The following is a 12187-nucleotide window of genomic DNA, read 5'->3' as shown; positions in this document are numbered from 1 at the left end:
GGGAATCATTGATCGGCTGCCTCCTGCATGCCCCACAATGGGGATCGAGCCCGCAACCCGGGCACATGCCCTTGACCAGGAATCGAACCGTGATCTCCTAGTTCATAGGCCGACGCTCAACCACTGAGCCACTGGGCTATGCTATTACACTGAGCGTGATAAAACACACAAGATATAAAACATTTGCAAGGATAAGACTCAGAATCGCCGAACCGGGCACTCTGGCCTGCTTTCCCACTCCAACCCATCCCCTTGGAGGCCGTGTGCGGGGGCCCCGGCCTGGGCCAGGCTGGTGGGGGCTGTGACAGCCTGGAGGTCTCTTCCAGGACAGGCAGTTAGGGGTCGCCAGCCTCTGGGGTGAGCAAAGGCCCATCACCCAAACTTTGGGAGCCCGTGGGAGTTCCCCAAGGGGCTTTCCTTCCGCCTCCTCTCCCTGCTTCCTGGGGGGTTGAGGTGGTGGGGTCCCCGGGCCTCCCCCGTCCCGCACACGGTCTCCTGACACTGCTCTCTCCCCAGAGCCTCCCGCCATCGCCCCCAGCCCCTCCAACCTGACCCTGACAGCCCACACCCCCGCCTCGCTGCCCTGCGAGGCCAGGGGCTCCCCCAAGCCCCTCGTGGCCTGGTGGAAGGACGGACAGAAGCTGGACTTCCGCCTGCAGCAGGGCGCCTACCGGTACTGAGCGTCCTTCTGGGAGCACCTGAGCCGCTCGGGGTGGGGAAGGGCATGCCCATCTCAGAGGGCCGCCGGGTCAGGGACGTGCTCCGGGCTCAGCAAAGCCACCACCATCCTCGGGGGGGGGGGGGGGGGTCTTGGGGGGAGGGGAGCCTTCGCAATGAGATGTCCAGCAGGGCGTGGGGGCATTTGAGACACAGCCAAGCAGAAAACACGCGACCTTTAAAGCCATGACAGTCACAGCTTAGACACATTCCTGAAGCCCGAGTTCATGCTGGTGAGCCGGACCCAGGGTCCCCGCTGGAGCCTGGGTCTCCCCGCTTCTCGAATGTGGCTGGTGCGGGAGTGGTCGCTGGGGGCGTGGAAGGGGCCAGCTCACCAGGTCACTGGCCAGGCGTTCTCTGTGCCCGGTGCCAGTCACCGCGGAGGCCTCCGCTCGGCAGGTCTCAGGAGACACGGCGGGACGACCGGGGGGGGGGGGGGGGGGGGGGGCGGCTGCCGTTAGAGAAGCTGTCGCCACGGGCAGGCAGCATGGAGGTTATAGAGGAACAAGGATGAAAGCGGAAACGGCCCCCTGACTAGGCCTTTGGAGGTGGAAACTTCTCAGAGAAACTTCTAGAACCAGGGCTAGGGGCCAGAGACAGGAAAGGAAAATAGTCATGAGACACCCCCCCCCCCACCCCCCACCCCCCTACACACCCCTCAACCTTCCAGATTCGCGGGACAGGGAGACCATGGCTGGTTCGTCTCAGGTCAGCCAGGCCTGTCACTCAGCAGCCAACCGTCTGTCTGTCCGTCCGTCCCAGGCTCCTGCCCTCCAATGCCCTACTCCTCGCAGCCCCCGGCCCCCAGGACGCAGCCCAGTTTGAGTGTGTGGTGAGCAATGAGGTGGGAGAGGCCCGCAAGCGGTACCAGGTGACCATCCACGGTGAGTTGAGATGGGGGCACGGGCCACGGGCCACCTCCTCCAGGAGGCCCTCCCTGATCCCACCCTGCCTACACTGACATAACCCCAGCTCCAGCACAATCCCTGGCACGTTTGAGCTCGCAGGAGACACCCCTTCTGATCCAAAATGTTCTAAACCCAAATCTTACCTCGTCAGCACCTTGGTTAAAATCCCCCCTCCACTGCCCCCTGTCCTCATAGAATTCGAGGTGTCACCCTGGCCCTCGAGGCCCACTGACTCCTCCCCAGGTTAAGCTCGCCCCATGGCCTGCCTCCTTCTGGGACCCAGTCTGCTGGGTGGCTTTCTGTTCCTCACCCCTGGGCCTTCACACATGCTGTTCCCTCTGCCGTGAGCACTGTTCCCTTCGCCCTTCACCCAGCGGACACCTGCCGCTCCAGGCTCAGGTTAAATGCCACGCCCCCTGCTCTGAGCTGCCACCAGCTCCCGCTCCCCGAGGTGCCTGGCTGGTGTCTCTACAGAAAGCAGTTCATAACCATCCCTGTGCCTGTCGAAACATTGGTCCTGAGTGAGCGAGTGGGACCCCCCTCTGCTGCCCTCCCTCCGTGGCCCTTCGTCACTCATCTCACCATGGGTCCTAGTCTCCGCTCATGGCTTCCCTCCACCTGGCCTCGCCCTGTGCTCCCCGGGACCGCGGCGGGGCCTCACGCCTGCGCTTGGGTTTCAGTGCCCCCCACCATCGCCGACGACCAGACGGACTTCACTGTGACCCAGATGGCCCCTGTGGTCCTCACGTGCCACAGCTCCGGCGTGCCCGCCCCCACGGTGTCCTGGAGCAAGGCAGGCCTCCCTCTGGGGGCCCGGGGGAGTGGCTATCGTGTCTCGCCTTCGGGTAAGCAAGGGGGACCCCAGGGAAGCTGCTGCTGAGGGGAGGCAGGGACCTGGGCAGAGAGGGTGATAGCAGCCCCTGGGGCCGTGTGCGGCGGCCTGGCTCTGCCATTCCCTTGCTGTGTGACCTGGGAGAAACCCCTGGCCCTCTCTGGGCCTCAGTCTCCCATTCTGCACACTAGGGTGCTGCTGTCCTTCCGTGACTCTCTGATGACAGTTGGCAAACGAGTGCTGCTTCATGGCAAAGCGACGTCACCCGTAGCGACGAGCGTTTGCGCGCAGCCAGCTTGATCTCCTTAGCGAGCGTGTAAACAGACGAGGCATGCAGCCCACTGGCCACGCGTTTGACATGCTTGCCTTAGAGCGCTGTCCTTTATGCAGAAATTGTGCTTCTCTTAGCTTTTCTTTCTTCTATGGCAGTGGTTCTCAACCTTCCTAATGCTGCAACCCTTTAATACAGTTCCTCATGTTGTGGTGACCCCCAACCATAACATTATTTTCATTGCTACTTCATAACTGTAAATATCTGCTATGCAGGATGTATTTTCATTGTTACAAATTGAACATAATGAAAGCACAGTGATTAATCACAAAAACAATATGTAATTATATATGTGTTTTTCCGATGGTCTTAGGCGACCCCTGTGAAAGGGTCGTTCGACCCCCAGGTTGAGAACCGCTGTTCTATGGAATTAGGGTGATTGCAGATGGTGACTTATAAAATATCTATTTATCAAAAAAGAAAAGTTGGCAACTTTATGGGGATTGAAGTGAAATGCACTTGCTGGTTAGTTGGTGAAATCCTCGAGTCAGAACCGCTGGCCGGGTCTGTGGCTTCTAAGCTCTCCCGGAGTCCCAGAGGCCCCCTCAGGCCGCGTCACGGGAAGCCGGCCTGTGGGACAGCCCTGGTGCCTGGGGGCGGGGCCGGGGGAGCTGGGCGTCCTCTCCTCCCCCCCCCCCCCCCGCAGGCTCTTAGGGCTCATGGGACAGTTAGAAACCACTTCACGTAACTGCTCAGGGGCAGCCTGCGGTCTCGAGAGGGAGGACAGGGGAAGCGGCAATCCAGGACACTTCCTGGAGGAGGCAAGTGCTAGGGCCTGGGGAGCTGTGGGTGGCCAGGGATTCCAGGTGGGCAGTGGCCAACCCTGGGACATCACAGCCAGAGGGTCTAGAGCACATCCCGATGCCTCATTGCACATGTGGGGAAACTGAGGCCCTGAGAGGGGAAGGGACTTGCCCACAGCTAGGCTTTGGGCAGGAGCAGAGGCAGGCCTGGACCCAGGTGCCCCAGGCTGCTTACCTGTGGGCAGGGAGGCAGGCCGACTGGCCGGGACCAGAGACACCGGGTCTGGGTATGGAAGACGGGCTGCCTCCGTCCCTGAGGACTTGTTTCCAGAACCCTCACCTCTGCGTGCCCCCTTCCACCTCCAGGCGCCCTGGAGATCGGGCAGGCCCTCCCCGTCCACGCCGGCCGCTACACCTGCACGGCCCAGAACTCCGCAGGCGTGGCCCGCAAGCACGTAGCCCTGACCGTGCAAGGTAGGGTGCCCGGTCCTTCGGCTCAGACAGCTGTAGCCCTGGGGGCAGGTAAAGAGCGAGAAGCAGCTGGGGCTAGGGGCGGGGTGGGGGGGGCAGGGAATGAGGACCCAGGTCCGATGCCCATTCCTGCCTGTGTTCTCATTCCTGGTGGGACTCTGGGAGGAAATCAGCCCTCCCATGTCTTCCGTGCCCCAGTTTCCGGAACCTCCCGTCCTTTCTGGAGTCCTCTCTCTCCAGTGCTCGGGGCCCCTGGACGGAGGCCTGGGTGTGAAGGGTCCCCAGCCCTGTTCCCTTTCAGCCTCGCCCGTGGTGAAGCCACTGCCCAGCGCGGTCCGGGCCCTGGTGGAGGAGGAGGTGCTGCTGCCTTGCGTGGCCTGGGGTGTCCCCCGGCCCAGCATCGCCTGGCAGAAGGAGGGGCTCAGCATCCCTGAGGGTGAGTCTGCACTGAGCCCAGAGCCTTAGGGAGGAGGGCAGAAGGGGCTGGGGTCCTCCTCCCCCCGGGCTTTCTGCAGGCCTGCCCACCCCCCTTCACCTCCTGCACCCACAGCCCGAGACTGGGCCTGAGCGCTCGGTGGCTGGGCTGGAGGTCGGAGAGGGGACAGCCTGGCTGGGCTCTGAGTCCAGCTTCCACACTCCCTCTGTCCCCACATCACCCCGTGACCGCGGTGTGTCACCTGCTGCCTGACCTGACGGAACAGCCCAGGCCACCCTCCTGCCCTTCTCAGGGGTCCTTCGGCCCCAGCCCCAGCCAGTTTCTTCCCACCCAATCCAGGAAAGGGTACCCAGGTCCTACCCAGCGGACAGCTGCGGATCACCCACGCCCGCCCAGAGGACGCCGGGAACTACTTTTGCATCGCCCAGAACAGCGCGGGCAGTGCCGTGGGCAGAACTCGGCTGGTGGTGCAAGGTGGGCCCGGGGAGCGGCTTTGAGGCTCCCAAGGGCCCCTCGCTTCTCCACTGGCTCTGATCCCGGGGGGAGAGGGAGAGGGGTTATCCCCGTGTCTTCTCCGGGGGCACCCCAGCACCGTCTGTGGGTCTAGAAGGAATTCGGAGAAAATGTTGCGCCCAGGTCTGACTTCAGATGGTAACTCGGTGCCCCTGACTCCCAGCCTCTGATGGGACACGAATCTCGTCAGCCCTCGTTCGTTCCTGTAGCAACAGTCACTTCTGTCCCTTCTCCTGCACCAGCGCCGTTGCACGTGTGCTCGCCTTAGTCTGATGATGGTGGTCTCCAGAGATAGAGGGGGCATCGCTGGTCCCACATCCGCACGGCAGCCGGGACTGTTCGGTGTGGGCCGGGCCTGCTGTAACCCAGCGCCAGCTCTGGGGGCGGCTTGGGGGCTGTCCCTGTGGGCGGCTGTGCACAGCCGGGGTCGGACGTTGGCTGGGAGCCCCGAGGGGCGCCTGGCTGCAGGCCTCCTCCCTAGCCTCCTTGCCCAGTGCACTCCTCTTCCCTGCGCCTCAGAGCATCACTGCGGTCACTAGAGGGCCAGGCACCACGCCTGCCGGGCCAGTGACCTGCCCCCTGCCCCCTGCCCCCGAGTAGCTCCTCCCCAGGGAGGAAGGCGCCGGCAGAAGGGACCTGCGCCCACGTGCAGCCTGGCCAGGGAGGCCTCTGTCCGGAAGCTGTAGTCACTGCATGTGTGTGAGTGTGGTATATGCGCACGTGCATGTGTGTGCAAGGAGGCCACCCTCTCACAGCTCTTCTGAAAACTCGAGCCCCCAATTGTCCAGACCATGGGCCATGGTCTGTGCCCAGAGAGTTGGTGGAAGCAGCAGATGGGGGTGAAAGAAGGGACTGAGGGGTGTGCCAAGGGCCCGGGGGCAGGAGCAGCCCACCCTCACCCAGCCCAGTCCCCGAGTGGGCCTGCCTGTCCCCACAGTTCCTCCCGTGATCGAGACCGGCCTCCCCGACCTGGCCACCACCGAAGGCTCCCACGCCCTCCTGCCCTGCACCGCCCGGGGCAGCCCCGAGCCGGACATCACCTGGGAAAAGGACGGCCAGCCTGTGTCCGGAGCTGAGGGCAAGTTCAGCATCCAGCCATCCGGGCAGCTGCTGGTGAGGAACTCAGAGGTGAGACTCCGGCCTGGCGCACAGAGGGGAGCCATGGCAACAAGGGGAGCGGTGAGCATCGGCTGCACCCCCAGCTCGTCATGCCGAGCGCTGTGCAGTCTCAGCCCAGGATCCTGGGAAGATAGGTGTCGCCGTCCCCGGGAGCCGATGAAGACACTGAGGCTCTGAGTGTCCCCAGGTCACGCTGTTCCCAAGCAGAACCACGGTTTGAACGTGGACCCCCTGACGAGCTCCCGGGGAGGGAGGGAGCCCGGACGGGGGCAGGGTACGGCCATGGCTCTGCGTCCCCAGCCTGCGCCTGGTTGTCCTCAGCCTCCTGTTGATGTTGACCGGGGGTGGGGACCCCGCCCGGGTGGGGACCCCGCCCCCTTCCCCATCGGCACTTCTCGGATTCTGTAATTACAAAACGGGCTGCTCTCCACATGTGCGGCTGCTCAGACACACCTGTGGGGGGAGGGGGCTCAGGGCACCACAGGCCCTGCCCCACGGGAGGCCGGGTGGTGCAGTGGTGAGGCGCCGGCCCTGCTTCCTCTTGGAGAAGTCGCCAAAAGCAGGAGCTTCCTAGGGACCGTGTTAGCATGGATGGCGCTGGTCCAGGGCACGTTCTGAGCACAGAGCTCTGCACGGAGTAGGCGCTCGGTGAATGGAAACTGCCGTGATGGCGCGGTCAGGGCTCGGAGGAGGAAGCTGCGGGGCCGCAGGGGTGCAGCGAGCCCTGTGCCAGCTGAGGGACCTCGGGCAGCTCGCCGCCTCTGGCTGGCTGCCCCGTGGGAACCTGCGGGGCCCAGGCAGTTCTCGCTGACCCCTCCCTTTGCCCACAGAGCCAGGATGCTGGTACCTACACCTGCACAGCCGAGAACCCCGTGGGCTGCGCCCGCCGCCGGGTGCACCTCACCATCCTGGCGCTGCCCGTCTTCACCACCCTGCCTGGGGACCGCAGCCTGCGCCCCGGGGACAGGCTGTGGCTTCGCTGTGCGGCCCGGGGCAGCCCTACGCCCCGCATTGGCTGGACCGTCAATGACCGGCCAGTCACAGGTCTGGGCCAGCGGCGGACTGGCGGGCAGCACGGGGCCCTGGGAGGCGGCGGAGGCCCAGCAGGGGAGCCCACGCTGGCAGGGAGGTAGAGGGTGTGAGTCGGTGCGGTGGGTCCTGGGTCTCCAGACTTGGCCCTGGGCAGGGCGGTTGGGGCAAACCCGTGTTTGGCCAGAGATGACTTGTCACGCGTCAGACCTGGCAAGAAGCCACCTGCAAAAAAAACTCCACCATGGGGACCTCGGTCCAGGAGTGGGCCTGTGCTCCACCCAGGGCCATGGCGCCCACTGTGGGCCCACAGCAAACCCCTTTCCTGAGGGCTCTGGCTCCTACGGGGCCCAGCTGATGTTTAGGGGCCTGAAGGCTGCATAGTAGGTGCTCAGTAAATGTCTGCCGAATCGCTGAAATGCAAAAAGTCACTGCAAAATGACATTCCAGGCCCTCCTAAGCCAGGAGACGGCTTTATCCCCCCCTAGACCCTCCCGCTTCCTGGGTGGGAGCTGGGGCGAGTGATCCAGCCTCTCTGAGCCCAGCTCCTTCCTGTGAAGCGGAGATAACAGGCGTCCGCTGGCGCCGCGTCCATGCAGAGGCCCACAGGAACAGGCACCCGGAGACCTGCCCTGACCGCTCACCCAGCTCACAGTGTGGACCTGGAAATGAGAAAGGCGGCCCCTCACCCACATCCTCTGAGGCGGCCTGTGCTTCCCCCTTGCCAGGCGCCCCCAGGGAGAAGGGCCACCGATTTCTGTGTCTTTACTAGGCACCTGCTGGGTGCTCAGGCCGGAGTTCAGGGCACCCTGAGAGGTCTCTTTCTTTGCCACAGAGGGCGTGTCCGAACTGGACGGGGGCAGCACGCTGCAGAGGGTGGCGGTCAGCAGGGAGGACAGCGGGACCTACGTCTGCTGGGCTGAGAACAGAGTGGGCCGCGTGCAGGCTGTCAGCTTCGTCCACGTGAAGGGTGAGGCACGAGCCCTGGGCTTTTCGCTCGAGACCGGCTGGACTCCCTCTGAGACTGGCCTCCTGACCTTGGAACTAGCAATTCTCCACCCTGGCTGTACATAGCACCCCCTGGGACTTCATAAACTCAGAGGCCCAGGTCCACCCTGATTTAGTAGCCCTGCCTCCCTGGGGCGGGGCCCAGCAGAGGGATTTTTAATCCCCCAGACAGCCTGGCTGCAGGTGGAATGGGGATCTGACCGGTCAGCCTGCAGGATCCGACTGAGCCGCTAGAGAGGGCCCGTGTGGGAGGCAGGCCCGGGGGCCAGGGCACTCTGGCAGGAAAACACACGAAGCTTGCCAGCCCGCCCGTGGTCCCCTGTGCAGCCAGCAGCGACACAGTAACCGGTGCTGGCCATGTGTTAATTTGCTCAACCTCAGGATGGGTAGGGTGGGGCTTGACGGAGGGCAATGAGCAGCCCCGGCACCAGGACACAGCGGCTGCTGTTGGTAGAGTCACCCTCAGGAAACCAGGAAGGGGAGGAACCGGTACAGCCATTCACGAGTGGCTTAAGGTTGGAGTGAGATGAGGACCAGGGATGTTTTGGTGTTGCTGTGGACAGCAGAGGTGTCCTCGTGACCACGTGGTCCTTGTTTTCCAGAGTCCCCAGCAGGCACCCTGCAGCTGGGGTAATTAGTCCATAAGAGCGGCTATATGACACTCGTTGCATTGCCTTCCCTCCCCTCCTGCACCTGCCTCAGACATCACTAATCAATCACCACACTGTTCCCACTCGGCTTCAGATCTTTCTCAGCAGCGCTCCTGGCAGCCGCTGCCAGTCTGTTTCACTTGACCCATCACGTGGGAGCTGTTTGCCGTCCCTGATGTGTTGACTGTACTCGGCCCTCCTGGGGTCTGAGGACAGGCCTCTGGGGACAGGATTACGGGAGGCTGAGCCTGAAGGGAACTTCCTCCCTGACCCCTTGTCTAATGTCACACTGTGCAGAGGCTCCTGTCCTACAAGGAGAAGCCTTCTCCTACCTGGTGGAACCTGTGGGGGGCAGCCTGCGCCTGGACTGTGAGGTCCACGGAGACCCGGCGCCTGACATCCACTGGATCAAAGACGGCCTTCCGCTGCGGGGCAGCCGACTCCGGCACCAGCTGCAGAATGGCTCGCTGACCATCCGCAGGACGGAGGCAAGGAAGGGCCTGGTGCTCTAGACGGGGACATCTGGGACAGCCCTGGGCCTTTTCTGACTGCTCAGAAGGGTTCTTTAGGTTGGCACCACCCTCTACAGTCTGCAAAGCGCTTTCCTGCCCGTTGTCCAGAGATTCCGCCCTCCTCCCCTCACTAGGATGACCTCCAGCCAGCGGCTTCACTTCTCTGTGCCTCAGCTACACCACCCATTTGATGGGGCTAACAATCATTTCTCCCTCACAGCTTTACAATCAGCAATCAGTGCGAGGACCCCTACCAGGCATTTAGGAGTGACTGGCCCCTCGGTGATGACAGTAAAGGTTATTAATGACAACAACCCCATGGGGCAGGGTAGACGGGTAAGAGTGCCCCATTTTACAGAGGAAGATACCGAGGCTCAGAGAGGCCCACAACCAGGAAGCCCCCGAGGCAGGAGCATACCCAGCTCTCCTGACTCCTACTTCATGCCGTTTCCAAAGACTGTGCGCTGGGCAGCCCCCACTTCCCTTCCTTCCGCGTCCCAAGCCCCATGGTCAAGCGGAAATCCACCATTCACTCCTGTCAAGCTCATCTGAGGGGTCCTTGATCTTGCCCCTTTGGGAGCCTGTCCCTAGATAGTGATAATCATAGGACTGGTACTGACAGCGCAGTAGCTGTAACCGCAGCAGGAATAATGGCTGCTATGACCTGAGGCTGTACCACATGCGCACCAGGCACCGGATGGCTGTGATTTCTTTTGATGCCACAACAATCCTAGCAGTTGTTATCCCCATTTTAGAGATGGGGAAACTGAGGCCCTAGAAACATGGTGATGTCTAGTAGTGGCTTCAGCATAGACCCGAGATTTCGTCCCATATGGGTCTGACCCCCAAGCCTACACTTTTAACTGTGTGCAGGCAGGTGTTGCAATAGTGCCCACTTGTGGATATTCTGAGAACAGCACCCTGGTAATGAATTCTAGGAGTCTGAGATCAGCTATGCCTCTCAGTCTCTAGAGCCGGACAGTGTCGGACGCTGTTTCTGACTAATTAGATCAGGCAAAGACCCAAAGCATCCAGAGGCCTCTGCCTGCAGACTGAAGTGCTGGATTCAGTCTTAAGTAGCCCTCAGGCAATTGTCCACAGGTGTGGTGAGAGGTTTTCTAACAGGGTGGGGCAATTGCTTCCGCCTGGAGGCTAATGGTGATTCTCAGTCTCTTAATGGTTCTCAGAAACTCCACACAGCGGGGCTAGGTGTGTTTCCAATAGGGTAGGTCCGTGGTTGGCAAACTCATTAGTCAACAGAGCCAAATATCAACAGTACAACGATTGAAATTTCTTTTGAGAGCCAAATTTTTTAAACTTAAACTATATAGGTAGGTACATTGTTATTAACTTAATTAGGGTACTCCTAAGGCTTAGGAAGAGCCACACTCAAGGGGCAAAAGAGCCGCATGTGGCTTGAGAGCTGCAGTTTGCCGACCACAGGGGTAGGTCAACTGTCTTCCCCTGCCCCCCACCCCACCTGGGGCAAAGCAAAAACCTCCTGGGCAGCAATGGTCTGCCGGAGAAAGATGCACTCCCCAGCATGAGGGAATGACTCAGCACAGGAAACGGAGGTGTCTGCCTTCTGATCACTCACTTCAGGGGGATTGTTTTGTAATTCAGTTGAAATTCCAGTTTGGTCCTGGGACCTTGTCTGTGTAGCATCCACTTGTTCTGTTAATATGGGATTATGCGCAATAGCACCCCCTTTGGACATTCGGAGAACAGCACTCTAGTCAGGGAGTGTTTCAATAGCGCCCTCTGGTGTGTATTCTGGTAACAGCACCTAGTAATGAATTCTGAAAAGAAAACCCAGTGGACAGGCCTAGAGGGCTGTCACCCTTGCAGGGTGTGTTGAATGGGGCCCTCTGGTGGACAGTCCCTCAGGAGCGGCTTCTGTGGTGTCATCTCTGGGCATGGACTGTGGCCACAAGCCCCCTGAGCTCTGTCCTGGGGCAGAGCTTCCACTCAGAACTGAGCTGTCACCATCCATGGTCGCGGATGCCTGTGAAAACAGCTTCCCTGCCACTCAGTGGGGAAATGCTGCCACCCGCCTCCTCCCTGGGGAACTGGCAGTGCAAATGGGCCCGTAAACGCCCTGAGAAGGCCTGCCGCTTGGATGCCTTCTTGCTCATCAGTATTCTCACACTTATCGATCATGGACCTCTTCTTTCTAAAAGGGCCCCTCAGCGTGCACCATAGAGTGATAATACCTCAATGTACACGTTTGGGAGAGGCACCCTAAGTCATCTTTGCCGCACGCAACTCCCCAGTGAGTCTATGGCCTCAGTCCTCCCCTCCCCGCCCCCCAGGTTCCAGGTGTGATAGGGGATGGATTCGCTTTGGATGTCCGCTGAGAAGTGGCCACAAAGGCCCCTTTGATGCGACATTGTGAGGAGTCTGTGAGCCCCTGGCTGGTTTAGACTCTAAGCTTCTTCCTGGTTCGATGGGCCTGGTTCCAGACACCCCTTTCTGTGCCCAGCTGCTCCTCCCCGCTCGTCCTGCTGAACACCGTGTCCCCCTCTTGTGCCACCTGCAGATGGGCGACTCGGGGCGGTACCAGTGCCTGGCAGAGAATGAGGTGGGCGCCGTGGAGAAAGTGGTGGTCCTGCTGCTGCAGAGTGAGTGCCTGCCTCCCCGCTTGGCGCCCTGGGCGGGCGGTGTGAGTGGGCGTCCAGGGAAAGCTGCGCCAAGGCCGTGGCTTGTACGGGGCGAACCCCGTCACGTGCTCCGTGTCACGCTCCTGGGGCACAGGCGTGTCGGGGAGACTGCCCAGGGGGTCAGTGTACTCATGTCCGTGGCTGCATTTCCTCTCCACAGTGTGGTCAACTAGAATGTGTGTGTGTGTGTGTCGCACAGGGAGGCTCCAGTTGGGGCGGCTGGGACAGTGCGGGGGTGGCGTTCTCATGCACGTCTGT

At 61.5% G+C, this 12187-nt stretch overlaps 1 protein-coding gene across 1 annotated transcript in view; it reads left to right on the top strand.

The window, feature by feature from the left end:
• The window catches only part of HMCN2 (hemicentin 2), a 136104-nt gene that overhangs the window by 110812 nt on the left and 13105 nt on the right, over positions 1-12187 (top strand). The window contains exons 75-85 of the mRNA XM_036329346.1: positions 517-673; positions 1480-1601; positions 2306-2470; positions 3898-4005; positions 4304-4438; positions 4778-4912; positions 5889-6079; positions 6901-7114; positions 7935-8069; positions 9055-9245; positions 11809-11890. Coding sequence (XP_036185239.1) covers positions 517-673; positions 1480-1601; positions 2306-2470; positions 3898-4005; positions 4304-4438; positions 4778-4912; positions 5889-6079; positions 6901-7114; positions 7935-8069; positions 9055-9245; positions 11809-11890 — 1635 coding nt within the window. The remainder of the gene's footprint in view (positions 1-516; positions 674-1479; positions 1602-2305; positions 2471-3897; positions 4006-4303; positions 4439-4777; positions 4913-5888; positions 6080-6900; positions 7115-7934; positions 8070-9054; positions 9246-11808; positions 11891-12187) is intronic.

The sequence above is a fragment of the Myotis myotis genome, unplaced genomic scaffold, assembly GCF_014108235.1.
Source record: "Myotis myotis isolate mMyoMyo1 unplaced genomic scaffold, mMyoMyo1.p scaffold_m19_p_12, whole genome shotgun sequence".
NCBI classification, from domain to species: Eukaryota; Metazoa; Chordata; class Mammalia; order Chiroptera; family Vespertilionidae; genus Myotis; species Myotis myotis.
The sequence above is the reverse complement of the archived record's forward strand: the minus strand, read 5'-3'. Positions and strand labels throughout refer to the sequence as shown.